General features: G+C 37.2%; 1 protein-coding gene across 8 annotated transcripts in view; it reads left to right on the top strand.

Moving 5' to 3' along the window:
• Positions 1 to 20,239, top strand: part of PARG (poly(ADP-ribose) glycohydrolase) — a 70,945-nt gene that overhangs the window by 4,881 nt on the left and 45,825 nt on the right. For 5 of the 8 annotated variants that reach the window (XR_013930527.1, XM_080402801.1, XM_080402800.1 and 2 more), the window contains exons 3-7: positions 1,163 to 2,143; positions 4,283 to 4,469; positions 5,607 to 5,729; positions 6,931 to 7,014; positions 8,095 to 8,169. Coding sequence is in view for 7 of the 8 variants with exons in the window: in XM_080402801.1 (XP_080258927.1) it covers positions 1,163 to 2,143; positions 4,283 to 4,469; positions 5,607 to 5,729; positions 6,931 to 7,014; positions 8,095 to 8,169 (1,450 nt within the window). In the remaining variant the exon portion in view is untranslated. The remainder of the gene's footprint in view (positions 1 to 1,162; positions 2,144 to 4,282; positions 4,470 to 5,606; positions 5,730 to 6,930; positions 7,015 to 8,094; positions 8,170 to 20,239) is intronic. The other 3 variants (XM_080402802.1, XM_080402799.1, XM_080402797.1) reach the window with 1 other exon arrangement.

The following is a 20,239-nucleotide window of genomic DNA, read 5'->3' as shown; positions in this document are numbered from 1 at the left end:
AAATCCTTTTGTTTTCAAATAATTTTCCTATGCGTGAGGTTCCAAGCTGTCATCTGTTGCTCCAAGCAGCTTTTTTTTTTTTTTCTTCTCTTTTTGTTCTGTAATGATAAAGGTGTGAATGGTGTTTCTTTACCCAGAGTGCTTTTTTAGAAGAGGATCTGTTACCATTCATGGAGAGAATTAATGTGTTCAAGAATCTATTAAGATATTCAGTTGCTGAATTTAGGATTATGTAGATGGGATACTGGGCAATAACCAGACATAAAGAGTTTAGCGTACTTAAGTTTGCATTGGTTGTATGTAATATGTATCAATAAATTCAGGCGGGGGTATTGTTTGGAGTGATATAATCACCAAGAGTAGTCAGTTGTTTTAATATTTATATGGTGTCTTAAGTATTTTTCTTTATCGATACACTGGTACAAAAATTAGTACATAAGTGTGAAATTACTTCCTAGTGTCTTCTTGAAAAGTTTAATCTGCTCATACAAAACTTGCTTCGTTTCCCTGTGTAACGGTTAGGATGCATTTCTTTCTCTTCTTTGTGTAAGACAGCACAGGACAAGTTAGGTGATTTTTCTCTTTAACTTTTCTTACCAGTTCTAAATATATTTTACTCATGCTTTTGTATTTGTAATTTTTTTTTTTTTTTAAGTCATGGACTGTTTATAAAAGTAAGGAAGTAATAGGATGTTTTTGAAATTGTGGACTGCTGTGTCCTGGTCTTCTAAAAGATGAATTTGTAGCTCTGAGGGAATGGCTACAAAACCATTGCTTTCCTTTTTCACTGTATTTAACTGATTAAAATGAAAGTTAAGGAGGACTTCATCATGACTTTGAACTTTTTTTATCTGGAGAAAATTAGCTAAACAGCTTAATACTGTTTAGATTTGAAAATAAGGATAATGAATAACTTGTATAGATTTCTAAGATAAGCAACTGATTCATCATCCTTTGGATCCTTTAAATGGAAATAGGTTGTCATGGAGATACAGTCCCTGGTGCAGTAAAACTTCTTGATCCTGTTAGTGCTCACTTACAGAGTATAATGAATAAAATCCTGTATTTTCTATTGTATCTTTATAATAATTTCTTTTTAAAAATATATATACACAGAAATTTCATTTGGAGACAAGACATTAAATTTCCTTCTCTTCCACAGCTTACACAGCAAAATCCATAACAATACTGAAGCAAATCCCAAGATGACTTCCATTAAAAAAGAGAACTTTTGTGAGCATGATGTGAAAAAGCTAGAGAATATTTGTCAGCAAAATTATTCAAAAATATCTGTGGAAGTTCGGACAAAGCATGTAAATTTGCCTCAGACAGTCAGCATGTGTAACTGGGTGGCTGAGGACAAAGATGCAATCTTGGACACAGAGCCTGTGAAGGGGATGCAGTCTGGAGACCTCTTCAAAAATGCCAACGTTGACCAGATGCACAAAATTGGCAAGCAGGCTCAGAGGGGCTGTGAAGAAAGCAGTGACAATTGGACTCAGAAGAAATTGCCATCAGGCCAGTCTTTAAAAATGGGAAATACAAAACTTTCTTCAAAAGATACTGAGACAGATGAGCAAGTGGCTTCATGCAACTCACAAAAGCTGAAGAGTTGCAATTCTGTCAGTTTAATGGGTGAACAAGAAGGGGATGTAGTTCCAGAAAGTCCACTTTCAGATGCTGGTTGTGATGCTTGTGTATCTGATCTTGGAGGTCCTGGGAAACTGAGCAAATGTCAGAGCAGTTCAGGGGATTCACCTGCTTTTGAGAAAGAAAGTGAACCGGAGTCACCGATGGATGTAGATAATTCTAAAAATAGCTGTCATGGGTCAGAGGCTGATGAAGAAACAAGTCCATTTCTTGATGAGCGAGAGGAGATAAATATCTCAAAATCCATAAACAAATCTTTTAGAATTCAATATGGGGATGCTGAACTGGAGTCAAGAAAGTCACGTTTTTCTGCCAAGGGCTGTGAAAGCTTTGAGGAAACAGATAATTCTGTTAAAGAGGACAGTCTGCATACGAAGTCACCTGCGCTGTATCCTGCTCCGTCATCAGAATGCAAAAGTGCAAAACAGGGTGTGAAGAGAGATTCCAAAATCACCTCTCACTTCATGAGGATACCTAAAGTTGAGGAGAAAAGGTAGTGTTCTGTCTGCCACTTCATCTTTTTTTTCATGCTCAAAAATTTCAGAATACGTGAAGAAACTAATGGGCTTCTTAGTTTCATCTTTTAAAAATACTGATCTGTTTTGTTGAAGCATTAGTGCTGCTGATGCTTTGGTTGAAATAGACATGAAAAATCTCACTTTTGAACACAGTTGTAGAGATGTGTATGCATATTTTTCAGGGTTTTATTTTTTTTTGGCTTTGTTCATAATTCGGGAGAGAGAAGGGCTGGTGATACAGACTACAGCACTGGAAAGAGAAGCTGCGGCTGTGACCCAGGACTCTGCATGCTAGATGTTGTGTAAAGGGTAATCTCTTCTCTGAGAGCTTAGATTTCAGTGGGAGCAGACAAAAGTGAATAAACAGCAAAGGAACAAGCAGAAATGAGAGGGCTGTGTGTATTGGTGTAACAAGCAATTTTCTTAGTTGACTCAAGTCTTTAAAGTAGGGCAAGAATGTAGTTTTGCACATCTTTTCTGGGAGGTCCTTTCTGTGTGTGAGGAGCAGCACAAACCATACTTTTCAAGGAGGAGAGGAAGAAGGTGATGGAGGTTGGCTAACTAGCAGTGGGAGCTTGCGTCTGACAGATCTTAAGAGATGAGTAGGCTGAGATTGGAGATGAATTTGCTGAAGTATGGAAAAGGGGGTCCTAACGTTTAAAATAATGGGTTTAGGGAGTACTCTTTTCACTAATTTAAATGAATTGCTGTTGTAGCAAAGCAGCAGAGATTGAGGCTTGTGTTTGTCAGTGCTAGAGCATAGTGTGTTAAAATAAATCCATGTTTGAAAGGGAAACTCATGCAGAAGTTTTGCTGTGTGGATAGGTGGGAATCCTAGCAGTACTTTACGGAATAATTAGTAAGATAGTGTGTGAGGCTGCAGAGAGATTATTTTTGCTTTTATTTTTGGGGGGTCTAAACAAGAGGATGTGAGGGTTATAAACTGCAGTGCCGGGCAAAGTAGTGGTATTGCCTATAGTGCTTAAGAGGGCAATTAGAAAATCTTAAAGCTTTCCTCCTGCTTTTTGTTATGCCAGGCCTACAGCAGAAGGTAGAGTGGCTCAGATCCTAACTCGCAGAGAAGAAAGCAGTGGTGTATCAAACAGGTTTCAGTCATCGGTAATGCTGTGCCAGAATTACCCTCTGGCTCTCAGATGAGCGCAGTGGGCCTGTACCCAGTGTCATGCCGATGTGGCTACACCATTTGTATGTGATCGGCCAGGCTGGAGGTAATGTCTGCACCTGGCAATACTGGCATATGCATAGATGCAGCGAACAGGTTGGACTACATCTTTATTCGAGGGTGGAGTAAATTTGCTAAGGGGAATTTAGAGGTCTAAACAGTACCTCAGAGTGCAGGCTTTTAACTTGTTTTGCGTTCTACTCTGAGAACTTCCTCCCTCTTGCGTGAGAAACATCTGGTATATTACATCAAACATACAGCACGTTCAGATTTTTCTTCCCCAGAATATCAGATCCATGCAAATACCTTTGACCATCAAAGAGGATTAGTTCATCTGCTCTTGCATATAATTGAATTTTACAGGTGTGTTTTGGATTACTTTTAAATGTCTACTTCCATTGCAAGTGTTTTATGCCTGACATGAAAAATACAACCCTAGTGAGAAAGGGTGGTTAAGAAGTGTTTTGGGTTTTTGGTGTTTTTTTTTTTAGTTTGAAGAAAGAATATGTGCATCTCTGCATGCACGTTTGTTTGTTTTCTAATAGTTGAGAAGGGGCTCTAGAGGCTATCCTGACAGATACTGGCCAGTGAGTCTGTCTCCTGTCCCTGGATAAACAGATCCAGTTGGGACTCTGCAGGGGAAAACTGTACCTTGCTAACTCACCGCTGTTCTGTGAAGGGGTTTGTAAGCCTGTGGTGAGGAGTGTTTTGGTAGACATTGGGTACTTGTGTGTGTTGGTGGAGGAGAAAGTTGCCGGGGGGGGCGGCAAGGGGAGAGTTCCCCAAATAAAGCTTTGGCCTGGGGCTACAGCAAGGACTAGCAAATAAACTGACTCTGTTACAAACATAACCCTGGAGTGGAAGTTCATGTATTTGCCTACTAGTTTTTTTCAGTGGAAATGAATTGTTTCAACATATTTTATTTTAACAGCAGGAAAGAAAAGTGTGAATTCAAACCCCAGAGGCCAGGAAGGAAGATGCCTAAATATGTGCCACCTCCTCTTCCAACTAATAAGAAATGGTTTGGGACACCAATTGAAGAGATGAGAAGAATGCCTATGTGTGGGGCCCGTCTTCCTCATCTGCGACCCTCAGCCAATCATACAGTAACCGTCAGAGTACGATAATTAAGTGTATTACCTGAAATCAAATTTCCTACTGAATTGTTCAATAATATGAAATGCCAAACATTAGTCTTGTAGTATTAGCAGGTTGTGGAATTCTTTCTTTGCCATTCCTTGCAAGCAGACTAGGGCAACTGATTTTCCTGAAAATTGACTTTTCTGATGCACAGAATTAGGATATTAAGATCCAGAAGAAATGTAATTGTTTGAACTGCCTCTGGCTCATTAGGGACAAGTATTTTTCTTTTGCAAAGAGGTATGTGTGTACTTCCTTGTCTGAGTTGTAAACTGTGAGAATTTAAATATGTCTGCAAGTAAAATTTGTACTCATGTTATATTTTTGTTTTAACATGATCCTGTTTTGGGTTCAAGATACGCAAAAGGCTCAAGATATAAAAAAGACAAAACATGAAGAGGATTTTCAAGGAGTTTTACCACTGCATTTTAGATCAAATCTGATGTATTTGTCTTTAATTTTTTGGAGTAGTATGCAGTCATATTATTCTTGGAGTAAAACATGTGACCAGAAAACCGCAGGGTCATGGTTAAATCCCAAACAAAAGAAAAGCATGTTTAAGTTTAAATGCAAGTTCTGAGAGAATCAGTGCTGTCAGAAGGCTGTCTAGCAGATTAAGTCTTTAAGTACATCACATCATTTTTACATTTCTGGTATTCTGTGGAGTAAATTTGAAATATTGCTGTATCTATAATGATTTCTCATCCTCTTCGTTCTTAGGTTAAAAAACATTTCTGCACATGACTATCGGTATATTTGAAGCTACATTTTGAAAATACTTGGATGACACTATGTAAACACTTAAATTCATAAATGAGGAAGTCTTTAGTTGATAATTGGACATGAGATAATTGCATATATTACCTTTATTTCATTGTGTTTCAAGAGGTCAAATGATAAGGTGGTGTTCTTTTCACCAAGTATAATGTAGGAGTAACAGATGGAATTTTTTTTCTGAGTATCTGTCGTGGTCAGTTTGTGGCTTTCCCCTTTCCAAAACAGGTGGCTGTAGATAAGACCTCTTTTTAACTATGTTTTTGCTTACTTTTTATTTCTTCAATTTAAAAACTTGAAAGTAGAGTCTGAACTTTCCCCCACCTCCTTCTGTGTTGCAGGTAGATCTTCTGAGGGAAGGAGAGGTGCCTAAACCTTTTCCAACTCACTACAAAGATTTGTGGGACAACAAACATGTTAAAATGCCCTGCTCAGAACAGAATTTATACCCTGTAGAGGATGAGGTAAGCTCAAGTATTTACAGTTGTGTAACCAAATAAATTTGTTTTCATATAGATGAGTTTTCAGTTTACTGCATTTGCTTAGTTGGAAGACTGTATGTATGGAATTGGAAAATCAAGTAGATGAACATACCTGGTCTGAAAACCTGGACTGTGGGTCATGATGCTTCAGGCAGAGCAGGAGATTTGTTTTAATGTTGTTTTTTTTTTCTCTCTAGTAATTGTTTTACCTAGCCAGTGATTTGATCATGAATATATTTTGATATGGAGTATAAGTATTTATATGTTTGGGTTTGGTGTTTTTTTGGTGAAGCAATTTGGGATGCCAACAGATGTGAATAATCAATATGTGGTTTCAAATTCATAATACTCTTGTCAGGTATTGCCGATAGTGAGGTGTATCTGACTGCTGTTCTGATGAAACAATGGCAGAGAGGTTAGGGTTGGCCCTGCATGGTTTGTTCATTTGCTGTTTCTTGTTACTGCTCGAGACTTACTTAAACGTACCCACTGAAATACTTTAGACTGTGATGAGTAATGTCAGCAAGTGTGTCCTGTAGTGAAGACACTATCATGATTATTGATGCTTGAATCTGAAACAGATGATTTTTATAGCCTCTAGGAAGTACTCTTAAAAAATTAAATCTTTTAATTTTTCAATGTTAAAGATACAGTATAAAATGAATTTAATTGATGTTTCAGAGGAAAAGTGTTGATAAGGTCTTTGTTGCCAGTTGAGCAAGATGAGTTGTATCTGCCCTCGTGGTGGTCCTATAGGAACTGTTGTTACTGATTGCAGTGGGCAGTAAGACTTTCTGTTGAGGAACAGTATCACACGTTGTCTTACATTTGGGTTAGTGCAAGTCAGCCACAGCAATATGCTTTTATAATCTGTGCCCTTAATGTTCTTAATACTGTTTTTTATAAAGTTAGTTTTTGAGTTTTGAATTGTGTATTTTAAGTGTGGTAATGTTTTATCTGTAGCTTCAGTTAAAAGGGAACCTTAAGGAAGTTAAATGCAGGGGACTCTAGAACTGCAGAAGTGCTTCACAGTTATTCAGAATATGTGGTTTATTTTTAAAGGCCTTCACAAATAAAGCAAACTTTATTTCAAAAAATGGGGCAAGGAAGAAAATTATTAGTAAATATGTCATTCTGTTTTGAATAACTTAATCCGACTTTGTTTTGGGCTTTTGGTTTAAAGAATGGAGACAGAACTGCTGGAAGTCGATGGGAACTAATCCAAACAGCCTTACTTAACAAATTTACGTGCTCACATGATTTGAAGGTAAGCTTGTCAATTTGAAATGAAGTCTATATGCATAAAAAGTACATTCAGGTTCACTGTGTACTGTTAGTGATTCTGGCTTAGTCCTATTTGTTTATTCACGTACAGAAATAATTTTTTTAAAAAATCTGTGCTGTTCAAGGGATTCCCTAATGAATTAGGAGTCTTTAATAGTCTTACGTGTTGCCACTGAATTTATTAGCTATTATTAAAATGAATTGTCATTTATAAACTGTGTTTGTCTGGTAGTATCTACTAGTTTGTGGCAAATGTAACGTGGGCTTTTTCTGTAACCAGATCATAGGGCAACACACAGGTGAGAGAGTTTCAAACAGTAACTGTTCGTGCTGGTGGAGTCCACAAAAATTGCAACAATTCAAACCGCTGACAAAAATCTGTAAATTGTGAAGACTAAATGTTCTGGTAATAACTCTTAGAGTTCTTGTTGGCTTTTAACAAATTGTGATTTGGAGCAGCTTAAAATTGCAGTTATGTTTTTTGTGAAGAATAATAATTTGATTATACCTAAAAGGCAGGGAAGGAGAAGGGTGCAAAAGCTACAGATAAACTTTAAACAAATAAATAGCATTCCCCCAGCAACTAATGAAACTTTCCTTGATGATACTATTTTATTTGGTATTTTTTCTTGACAATTTTTTGAAGGTGGTTGTTGCTGTTTTGAAGGACCTGTTTAATTTTGTTGTGGTCCTGATTCTGTAAGTTTTTAAACTGGTAAAACTTCTTCTGCTATATTGCTGAGGGACTCTTTTTGTATTTTTAAAGAAAGCAAGCACAGGCTGTGGAATGTTTATTGGGTGTTGTAGGCCGGTCCAAGGATGCCTTGTCTTGTTTTGTGCTAGGAAAAGCCTGTAGACTAGAGCTTATTCAATGCTAAACCTAAAATACAGGATTCAGTGTCATGGAGTTGCACCGTATTAATACACTTCTGTGGATTTTGATGGGCTCTGTGACAGGTTTTAGCCACTAGATGGTACTGTCCCTTCAAAAATGAAATTTCATAACATCGTTTTTCTTCTGTTAAGTATCTCTAAGCTTCATTTTGATGTGCTCTTTCCCTAGGAAGCTATACTGAGATACAATGTTGCTTATTCCAAGAAATGGGACTTCACCGCTCTTAGCGACTTCTGTGAGAAGGTAAACCAAGTTGATTTCAAATAGGAAGAAAAGTAAAATCTAAGTGACTGCTTTGTTTCTATGTCTCAATGCTTTTGGCTTTATTTCCCCTTTTGAGAGTAAAGATTTTGCAGACACCAATGTGGACAGTTACTTGTCTGGTAACTTCAGCTGAAATGATAATTATACTTTATAAACTGGGTTAATTTTAAATCTTAAGGACTTAATTGGTGCTTCGGTAACACCTAAGGTTACTGAAGGTAAGGTGGGAAATGCGTTTTCTCTGTTTTATGACAACCAGATTTATTAAGGACTTGTAGTAATATTTCTAGCGTAATGGTATCTTTTTTTTTTAAAAAAAAATGTTGGTCGTATTTTTCCTTTTTTAAACAGCTTTAATGTTATATTGCAGTGGTGTTTGTATAGACTGGGCTTTGCTGCTGTAACAGTAAGATTTTGCTGTATGCTGAGATGATGAACCTAAACTGTAGAGTCTTTGAAAGATTGCGGTGGGTTTTATGACTTCATGTTGCCTTCCTGGAAGAGGATGGGAAAAAAAAATCAATAGTAGGTGACAAATGCAAGTTGGACCGTTATTAATGTATGTCCTGACTGACAATCAGAAACTATGCTAATTAAAGTGGTATGGGAGATTAAATGAGATGCAACAGAAATTGTGGTTTTCTTCCACCAGCTCAGAAGTGCTTTAAAAACACGTGTGCTTTTTTTCTTAGGAGGGGCTTGCTAAGCTGTATTAAGGTTCAGTGGAAAATAAATTTGATTTGAAGCTAATGTTGTTAGTTACGTATGTTTAAAATAATATCTGCTTACTTCATGTGATCAGAACTGTTCTTTCTATTGCCTGTTTCCATAGTGTATGGGGACTACTGTTTTGCAGAGCGAGTTTTGTTTTGCATGCAACACAGTCTTGTTATTACTGACAGAAGACACTTCTAAAAGTACTAGTGGTATCATATGTACCAGCCACGAGAGCTACTGTGTTTGCACATCTTGCCAGTTTAGTGCTTCCTCCTGTCATCTGTGGGGTGTCTCTGTTTTTGAGGCTGTCGTGGCTGGATGGTAGAGGCTGTGGATATTTGGCCTATTTGCTCATATTGACTCTTGTACTAACCAAAATTACCTTGGCCTCTTCAACCGTTTGCTGTCTTCTATACATAACTATTCATAACACACTAATTCTTGTGTTATTAAAGAATACATATTTAAATTTTTAGAATGTTTTGAAGTACAAGCACTATTTATGTAAAAATCTGACTTGGGAAGATACCAGATTTGCATCATATTGCTACAAATGCAACCGAGCTTGCCCTGATGCATTCATATTATGCGTTTGGGAGTTCAGAAACTGTGGATAATCAGATTCAGAGGTCATCTGCCAGGGAGAGTAAGTAATCTCAGCTCTTTCCAGAGAAGAGAGGAACAATAGGAAAATAAACCATAATATTGGGCATCAGTCCTTCACTGAGAGTGAAAAGGAAATTTCTGTCACCTGGGAATGCTATCTTACTTGTGAGGCTCCCAGGTGAAGTGGGGAGAGCTGTTTCAAAACATGAATTTTAGACCAAGGTGAAGAGTGTGCAGCGGTATATTAAATAAAGAATAATGAAGCACTATATGATGGTGGCTCCTTGTAGACCACAGAAGCAAGATTTTACTGTGGCTCTGTTTATTGAATGTGTTCAGTGAACAGAACATACAGAGGGAATACATCTTGTTAGGGAGATGTTTAAATCTTTTCTGTTACAAAGGGACGTCTGAACTCAAGTTTTGTAAGTAAACAAGGCATCTGCTTTCAAAGCCTGTTCTTAGTCTGCCTAAGTGAGTAGCTATTGAGTTAGAAGTTGAGATCTGTGGAAATGACCTAAATACACTGTCTGTAATGAAATGTGGCTTTTGAGGTTAATACATTTCACAGTTAATGTTCAGGAGTTTACTATTGGCATTTGTATTTTCTTGTTTATCTTACGGTTTTGAGGGAACAGGGGAACTGTTTCAGGTGACTTTTGCTCAGCAAAAGTTGAGAGGGTTGGTTGAAAGGAAAGCTGGCTTGAGTAATCAGCCCAAAAGGAGGAGGAGCAGCTCAGCAGAGGGAGAAATAGTCACAAATATATGTTAAACAAAAAAGATTAAAGCAGAGTGTCGTCCTCATCTATTTACATTCTTGGACACTATTGACTTCCAATGCATTTCTTAACCAAGAATTTTGTTGTCTAATTTAGAAGGGAGCTGGGTCCACAAATTAATGGTGTCTATTGATTTGAGACCACTGTATTCAGATACTACTTCAGTAGGTCTGTGCTTCATAAATTATAAAGGACCGTTTGTTATTTTATCTTCTGATTCTGGACACAGCTCACATCATTATTAACATTAATATCTGTTATATGCTTTCATGTCAGTCTTACATTGTGTTTCCTATTTGAGGTAGTTTCTTTCCAAGTTACACATTAAAAATATACATTACTTTTGAATCTTACAAGTAGGATTGAAATCAGTTTTCTTATCATAACAATAATTACCGGTTTATTTGACTTAAGTTTATTTTCCTTTAGATATAGATAGAATAAAGATTCAAACACTTTCAGCTTTCTTAACTAATGGGAAATAAATGTCATGTATGTGAGCCAGGCTTTTTTTCCAAAACAGCATCCCCTGACATGTACGGGCTGACCAGCTTTACAGTTTGTTCCAAGTGTTGTCAGAAGAGGGAGCCCTTACTATTTTAAAAAGATTCTTTTGGATGCCAGTTAATGTGTGGAAGTAAAATTCCTATTTGTAGTGTGAAGTAAGTTTGGAAGCTTCGAGTTTTTTTGTTTCTTTTTAAAAACTCATGGTACCCATCAGTAATGTACGTAAAGCTCTTAGTGGTTTGCCTCAGATATCTGATGGTTTTGGTTGTCCTCTACAGAATTTCCACAGTTGTGTTGATTTGTTTTGCCATCTGTTCGTTAATATTTGCAAACAGGCTTAGGATTTATTTAAGTTATTACTTAGTGGATGAAAATTATTAGTGCTAACATTTTTCTTCTTACTTGCAAAATTTTTGTCACTTGGAAATCATCCCTGCATCTGTTTCTCCAGAACTTATGTAGAAGCCAGGCAGGAAAGAGTTAACAAACAGAAAAGGAAAGGAGAAGAAACAGCTCTGGATGGAGCTGTCTCTGGACCCACAGTGTGTTGTAGATGAGCTTTATTTGTGTGAATGATGATAGGCTGGGAATTTATTACATGTTTTTGATCAACAGTGCTACATACTGTAGTAGTTTTTATTTTTCTTTCTTGTAGATTTGCCCTTCCATTTCCAGGCAAGAGTAAATTCTTTTGCTTTTTCCCAGGTGTGTGGAGAAAAAAAAGTGAGGTTGTTCAAGGCCTGTGTCTTAGGCTAATCTTCAACATCAACTTTATTTAAGGGGAGAAGTAAGGCTTTATCATTTAAGACAGTCGCATGGTCTGCTGCTCTAGATGGGGCTTGTTTGTTCTGGACATGCTTTGTTTTTATCATATTGCTTTAAAGTCTCTCAGAGCTTAAACGTAATTCTTGTTAATGTTGTTTTATGAACTCTTTCTCTTACTGCTTGCATCTGCCCTGCTCTTTCAGGAACAGAGGAGTGCTTAAATCTGAAAATGACATAACATCGTATAAGCAGTGCATAACTTTCTTTAAAGGTCCTCCTTCTTTTAAATCCAGTTTTAGTTGCATAGTATACAAGAACTTTAGTCAGCAGGACTTATGTTGTGAAGCTTTGGAAACCTTCATGATATAGAACCTCTGTCATGAAAATCTAAGTTCTTTTGAGGTGAATCAGTTGGTGAACAGCTTCGCAACTTAAACGTTTTTGTCTTCACAGTAGAGCTGTATCAAACTGAGTTACTTGGTCCCATCTAGAACTTGTGAGATTTAGCAGCAGTACTTCAGTTAATAACAAATCTACTGAAAAAATATGTAAGACACTGAAAGTGGCAAAAAGGAGCTCTGCAGGCACCAAAACAACAATGGGGGCTTTTATTTCTCACGTGGATTAATTTCAGTCTTCTAAACTCCTTTGACGCATAGAGAAGAACTATAGCATGTACATCATTTTAGTGGAGGAAAACAAAGGAATAAGGTTCATATGCTTTTCAAGTCTTACTTGCAAGTTATCGAAGTTACAGGCTTTCCTGATACACTTCAATAAAAAGAAATAATCGGATCTAGTCATCTGAGTTTTAGCTACTCTTGCTGCTTTTTGGTGTACGCAAAGCCGGAAGAGTGACTCATGTATGCAGGACTGTTAGCATTTAGGATTCCCCAAATACTTGTGTTTAAAATGTTAATTTGTGAGTTAATATCTGTACGCTGTTCAGAGCTGAAAAGGATTAAATGCAGTACTCGGGGGTGTCATTAAAAGGAAAACTGTGATACCTGATGATTACTCATGTTTTGGAAATTGCAGATAGTTTAGGTAGAAGTTTGATTGCCAGTCTCTTAAGAAGCACAGACTGACGATCGGCGTTTAGGTAAATTTGTGTTGCATAGTCAGTGGGTGTCTGAGGAGCTGTGAGTCATCTGAAAATGGATCACAATAAATCTTGTAGATATTCACGTTGTATCCATAACTACTTTTATGTTTGTCTGGACTCTTTGAGCTTGATCATCTTGGTGGAAAGTTTGTCTGTGAAATGGAGAATATAGAACGAGAGGAGTCGGGAATGGTGTAAAGGTATGTAATACTTCCCGTGTGAGGAATATCTGCATAAGCTAGGAGTGTTTCATCTTTTCATTTTAGTTGAGAGGAGTGAGGAATGGGTATAACAGCGGTGTCCAAAATATATGTAGGAGAGGGTGAAGAGGAAATGAGTGTTCATTCTTCACTATGACAGTTAAAGAACACCAGAGGAGTGTTCCTATCAGGTAGGGATTTCAAAACCAGACAAAAGCAAGTAATTGTTTAGATACTGAATGAAAGGCTGTGGAACTCCTTGTCTGGGCATGTAGAGGATGCTATGGCTTTACACCAGGTTCTGAAGGGATTTGGAGAAATTGCTGGCAGAAAAATCCCATTGACATCTACACAGATACTGTGATAGATTCTGGAGATTTCTGAAACTGATCACTGCAAGTAAAAGCGTTGTGAGGAAGTGCTGCTGATTGCTTGTTTTTTGTGCTGTTAACTTTTCTGGGCACCTTTTGTTGATGGGCTTTCATGAGCTTTTGTCTGTGTTTACATTCTTACAAATGCTGGATTGAAGTTGAGAGGCAGAAGTGGCCTTGTCACGTTGCTGACAGAAAGGCATGGGGATCTATATGCTAGCTTCTTTTAGGAGGACAAATGAACATCACTTGAAGGCACTTAGGCCTTTTAAATTTTGTTTTTTCAGCTCTCTGCAGAACTTTAAACCCCTTGGTGCCTACTTGACGTAAGCAGGAAGACTTAAAGGGGGAATATGCTGTCGATACCTTTACAAAGATGCTGTCATCTTCTCCACTGTATAACACTCAGTTTCCAACTATAAGATTTGGGTTTTAGTGTAGGAAAAAAGCATGTGTGTGTCTGCTTATGGATGTCTTGTGGTCTTTTTGTCTGTTGGGAAAGCTGTTTGAAGCCGGTCAATCTGTTTAATGTCCAGGATGTGCATATTTGCTGTTGATTTCCTTATAAATTCAGCATCAGGAAATCCTTCTGTGTTATGAAAGAAGCTGAATAACTTTGACATTTGGGTTTTTCCAAGAGGTTGAAAGAAACATGATCATGTTCCTTAAAAAAGACCAGTCTCTTCTCCTCCTGTCCATACTTAATTGCAGAGAAGAACCTTCAGCATGAAGGAAGAATGTACCAGACCATTTTATCTGTGCTTTTTTCTCCTTTTCCAGTCAAGCATAAGTTCAATGTTTTTAGCCTCCAAACTGGCTGCTAGCTGGGTTTTTTGGTGGTTTGTTTGTTTGTGGGTTTTTTGGTAGGGCACAATTCTCAGCTTATCCAAAAATCTGATAAAAAGCTTTGTAGCCAGAAAACAGGTCAGTTGTCAAGCTGAAGGAATATATTGCTATTTTTATTTACCGTTTAGTTATGCTTTCACATGATATAAAATATGGGCTATTAAAAATGTTTGTCTTACAATTACAGCTGTCGTTAGTTTTGAAACAGGATTAGAAAAGGAGTCCCATTTCTCCCTGCTTCTTTCCATTAAAACTTGCATGACAGTCATAGTTCTGGATGCTAGATCCTTTTAAAAGTCTGGAGCAGTCAGGACGTGAGGCTTAGTTACTGTCTGCTTTTATGTGCAAGTGTCGACTGTAAATTTCTAGAAACTCACTTGATATCATTTTTGAATTTTCTATAAATACCATTTAGAAATACATACACTTAATATATAATATGCAAGATAAATATGTAAATTAAATTATAAAAACTTTATGTATTTTCCATGAATACTACACAGCTGTATTACAGATGTTTTGCTCTTCCAAAAGTCTGTTTTCCTTTTTTTTAAAAAATAAAATTGAAGATAATTATTGTACTAGAAATTATTTTTAATTTGCACAGATCCCTACTATTTAAATTTTGGCCTAGCAATATTCATATGGATATGTGCACACGCTTTCTAAGGTATCACTTTTTCTACCACAGGTGTTCTGAGCAGATTCCAGAATGTAAGAGATTATTCTTGAAGTGAGGAGTGGTGGAGCATACTACAATGAGTCTTGTTACTGTTAGTCAATGCTTTGCACTTAGGAATAATTAAAATAAATAGTTTTTCAGTGAAATATCAGTTTTCTTCTAACAAATGTGTCTTACTGAATTGCTGAAGTGTGGCATAAACCTAGTAAAACCTGGGATTATCTACAGAATATGCTTAGTGCACTCTTTTGCCAGACTATAGTTTCTCATTTGAACGTATGTTACTATGTAATATACTGGCACGTTTGGCCTTTGGTACTTTCAGAAAATGTGTCAGAGGCGAGTAATTGAGTTAAGACTGAGCACATGAAATGTGTAAGAACTGAGCAGAAAAATCAGATGTGCAAAATTTGGCAGTATATCTGCTGCTTCTCCAAGAAGAATTGGTTGTGTTTTGGTATCACTGAGCTGTTTTGAATGACGTTAAGAACGGTCTTGTCAACGAAGTACTGTACTTCAATTGCAAGATTTCAAACAGCCACAGAACCATGCAGACTTTAAGTGTGTGTGTGTGGTCTGAACCTTAATAACCTTAACTTAATAACTTTAAACTTAATAACCTTAAGAAATTTTGGAAATTGCCTGGACAATTTTGGAAATCATACTTCCTTTTTTTACCATTATTTCAATTTTTCATCTAAAAAAAAAGACGGTAAATGCAACATCTGAAGCTGATGAGACTATAGCATAGTCTAGTTGGATTACAGTTGAGCTCTGGATTTTCGCTTATTTCAAAAGACTTAACTGCTTAAGAATACCTGCTACTGTTAAGTATGTGCATATCTTGGGAGATTTTTATGTTCTAAAAGGCTTTACTGCAGTCTTGTCTCCTAGCTGGTCTTATGAACCATGTCAGTCTTTCCTGTATGTTCTGTTGTTTGAATGACCTGCTTGAAAAAATGATTGCTGTAATCAGTGATACTGGAAGAGAAGGAATTTTAAGGTACCAAATTGTTCTGGTGACTGGGTTTTTGATAAATCATTTTTATAATTGTCTAGACAGTACTAACAGAAGTGAGCGTTGTACAAAGATGTCAGCATACAAACGTAGGCTTTTAAGCAAGAAACAAAATGTCCCAAGGCTGAAAATAGCCTATCCATTGCTTCATGCTGGATTCATTTTAGTCCAGATGTCTTCAAACAATTTTCATTACATCAGATTACCTTTTTAAAATCTAAACTGAAAGGTCTTTTGAGTGTGCCGTGAAGGGTTTTCTTTTCACAGCAGCAGAAAGGAATTTATCCCCATATTGAACAAAATGTGAGCTTTTCTAGGGTGGGGGCAATATGCATCTTGTACATGTTCAAAACATTAGAAGCTAAGTGTTGTAGCGGAGAAATAGCATTGAGTACTGAATTACAAGCTTATTGTTAGTTTTCTGTACTTTCTCAGCAAAACAGTTGAGTATCTTTCAAGTGGTGTTTTGTAAGCACCATTGCAATCCTATTGCATCAGACTGTTGACTCAGAACTACCAGGGAAAGGGGTATATACACGTACCAGCTGTAGAGTTGTAATTACATTGTGTCTTAAGTGTTTGTGCATGCTTAATGCTTTGGGACAATATAAAGATACATCCTGAGGATCTCTTCCATAGTTTTCACTGTATTGAGAACATTCCTGTTTCAAAAAACAGCGGGGAAAAAAGCTAGTAAATGTAAAGGTTGTGTTTTTAAAAGTAATCTTCTGGTGTTTGCTTTTTTTTTGTTTGTTTTTTTTTTTGTTGTTGTTTTGTTTTGGGGGCTGGGGACTCATGGACAGATTTCTTTGCTTCCATTGGATTATGTGTAAATCATTATTTTCATGTGGTCACCTGTCTATCCCAAATGACTTAAGAGAAGCTCCTCCTTTTGGTTGTGGTGGCTTTCCTTAGCTGCTTTATGCCTTAAGTGGGTTTTGTTTTGGTTTTATGCCTGGAGTAGTTAGAATAAAAAACGCTGGTCAAAGCTTTCAAGAGAAGCGCTCCTCTGAAAAAGTGTACGTGGAACCAGGGAAAGGATAAAGAGGCGTTGCCATTGTTAGAATGACTGTGAAAGCGTAAATGAAGCGTATTATAACTATATTCCTCATTTTTTCTCCTCCTTTTTAATCTTAAAAACTGAATTTGTTTATACTGCTTCCATGCAGAGTTTATTAATAGTTGCCATGCATTCTTAAAAGAGCAGGTTTGCAAAGGTGGCAGTGTGTGTACCCTGGAGATGGCCTGAGGTTCTTATCTGGCCAATATAATCTGAATTACTGGATGTTTTCCTCAAGATATTTGTGATTTTGAGTCAAGCAAAAACCAGTTTATAGATTTGTTGAAAACTACAGTGTTGTGTTGTTTTTAGTTGATCCTTCTTTTTCCCCTTCTGCCTGTGCTGGACTTTTTTTGTAATGTTAAAGAAAATAGTTTTGTAAGGGCAATAGCTGTGGTGTCTCATGAAACTTTTGGTGCCAAGGTTATTGATTTCAAAAGCGGTTGAAAAAAGTTGTAGTTAAATATCTGATGGCTTTCAAATGTTTCTACATTATGCTTCCTAGCAGAATTTTCTTAAATGATAGCAGTATTTAATCTCTTCCGTCCCCCCCGTCCCCCCCCCCCCGTACTGTGTTTAGAAATGTAAGTTTTGAATGAACCTGGAAAGGGATCATTTTCACCTTTATGCTTTTTCCTCCTCCTTGTGTTACAGCCCTGCTGTAGAAACAAGGTCATTGTCCTTTCCACTGCTTTGTACTTCCCAAGTGTATCCAGAAAGTATTTAGAAAGCAGTATTTGATTTTTCTTTCCAGGACTCTATCAGTGCTTTGGAAATGGTTGTTATGCTTCTTCTCATGCTAGAGTTGCTTTGCAAGAGCATACAGGCAGAGTCTATTGGTGGCCTGCAGAGAATCAGGACTGAGGTTTCACTGGTAATGGAAATGAATGAAGTTAGATTTCCAGTGCCTTGGAAGTATAAACTGGGCTTCTAAACCCATGAAGAGGAGATGGAAAAATAAATACATGTTTTTCTCTCTGATTTTATTTAGAATGTTGAAAAGGTTTGAGAACAAAGTGCAGCTGTTAGGGATGATACACCTGAGGAATCATTCCAGGGTTGGATTGGCAGAAGACGTGAATGAGCCTTTAGGGGGGAAAAAAAATTAAACATGAATTAACCTCTGCCTTGTAAGCTGTCTTCTGTTTTCCTTTTGAAGTGTCAGTTTGTGGTTTTGATAAATGTCAGAAGCATTCTTCTTCTCAAATAAGATTCTTCTCTGCATAATCCAGCGTTATCTGTTTTTTCCTTCTTCCCTCCAAAGATTTCTTTGTCCTTCCTTTGGTTTCTAATCAGACGAGTGCTGAAGAAATGGGATGGATTTGACAGCTAGGTGTGTTCTATTGAATTGGTTTTGTAAGGGAACTAAAGGAGGCAGATGAGAGTATTCTTTCTGCAGTTTTGGGTGTTATTAACTTAATAAAATGGGAACTAAAATCCCCCCTACCCCACGCCTCGCCTCTAGGTTTCAATCTTGTTTATATGTGTAATATTTGACATGACAAAGAAGCTGTTTTACATAGGCATACAACAAGTTAGTGGGTTGCAGCCTAGTGTCCCTCTCTGCGTACCAGCTACATTGATAGTTGTGGCATGGTATGTTTAAGCAGAATTCACCTACTCCCTGTCCAGAGGAAAAGGCTTTGTAGAGGGTATGACTTAGTGAAGCCTTTTTTTGTGTGTGTGTGTTTTAATTTAAATACATTAGTCACCTGATAAGGACTTATTTAGGCTTCTTTCATTATTTTTTTTTCTTCTTCCAGCTGTTCCAGATAAGAGATTGAGAAAGTCTGCCTTTAGGATTCTATAATGTTTAAAAGCACTTATGACAAGGATTAGGGGAAGAAGGGGGAGTAGTTTGGCAGTCTGACATTGGTTTATTTTCAGGTAAGACTTAAATGTTGTAAACAGTGCCTTGGTTGTTTTATTGGCACTGTTGTAGGTCTAGTCATGGGTCTAGACTCCACCAAATGTAGGTGTTAAACAGCAAATAAAAAGTATGTAGCTTCTGTATGAGGCAGGAGAACAAGTAAGTAAGTACAGGGTGCTCTGGAAGAAAGAGAAAAGACAACATGGCTTAGTGCAGTAAAGGAGCACCCGCATATTGTGACTGCTTAAGTATGCTCAAGTTTTTGTGTGTCATCTCAAAGGAAAGTCTTAGCTGAAAGGGAATGGTGAGGGGGATGCTTCAGGATGCCTGGAAAGTTCTTCTGTGAAATACACTTTAAAAAAACAAAAAAGAGCTAAATTAAAATTAACATTATCCAAAAGTGCATAAGAACCAATGTCTTGTAGAATAGTGCAAGAGCACAACTGAACTAGTTACATCTCATTTAACAGTGAAATGGGAGCCTTTGGAAGGGAGATACGGTCTATGCACTGAATGAAAAAAGCAGCATTTTAAATACTTACAGGTAGAACGTGACTGTTAACAGTCTTACAAAGAAACAAAGCCTTCAAACACAAGTTCCTGTTGTCTTTGTTTCCCAAAACAATTTTTTACTTTTTTCATTTTTTTGCTTTCCCTATTATCTTCACCAAAATTGCAAAATTACAAAAGCCAATCAACTTTTTTTCTGGAGAACATTCCAAGTTGTCCTAGATCTCGTGATATGTTCCTCCTGCATATTCCTTGCATATGGCACCGAGCAAATCTTTCTCTTTGGGGGAATGTGAATAGTATTGCTTTGTTCATGTATCTGTCTTCATTATTTTTGTTGAATTGCAGACTTGAGGGAGGTTCAGTAATGATGTTATGTCTGCCTCTATTTGCAACCAGGTTTTTCAGTGTGGAAGTATTTATCATGTGGATCTTTATGCCCTGTAAAAGTATACAGACATATTTTTTGAGACAACCAGAAGATAGCGAAGAAAGAAAAAAATTGTTCCTGAAATTAGGAGAATGAACGTACTATGAATAAAGTACGTAAATTATGCAGCTTGTTTAATTAGTTAGGAGGCTGTTACCACCTCTAACCATATGATATCTTACATTAAAGTAATTAGGAAAGCTGCTACTGGAAAGGTGGTTCAGTATAGTAACATGGTACAGGGCACTTATAAACCAAAACAAAGTGATTTGAAGTGCGTGAGGCATTATGGCAGCTGGGAAGGAGAATGTCAGGTCAAAATCTGTTAGAATTAGGAAATAAAAGACACAAAGTCTGAAGGAAGCACTCTGGTCTTCCCCTTCATCCTTAAGAACATGGTTCAGTTGGTTCTTGTCCTGCCAGAAAAGTTAATACGGGGAAATAAAACGAAACAGATTGAAAACATTAAGCCGTTGCTGTCGTAGCATGCTGGTTGCCTGTTGGTGTGATGACTCTACCTTCCCATGAGATAGATAGAGCTGTCCAAATCTGTGTTCTCTATGTGCAGTTTGTTTGGTTTGAT

The sequence above is a fragment of the Falco punctatus genome, assembly GCF_963210335.1.
Source record: "Falco punctatus genome assembly, chromosome: 9".
NCBI classification, from domain to species: domain Eukaryota; kingdom Metazoa; phylum Chordata; class Aves; order Falconiformes; family Falconidae; genus Falco; species Falco punctatus.
Note: the sequence above shows the minus strand (reverse complement) of the source record. Positions and strands in the feature narration are given on the sequence as shown.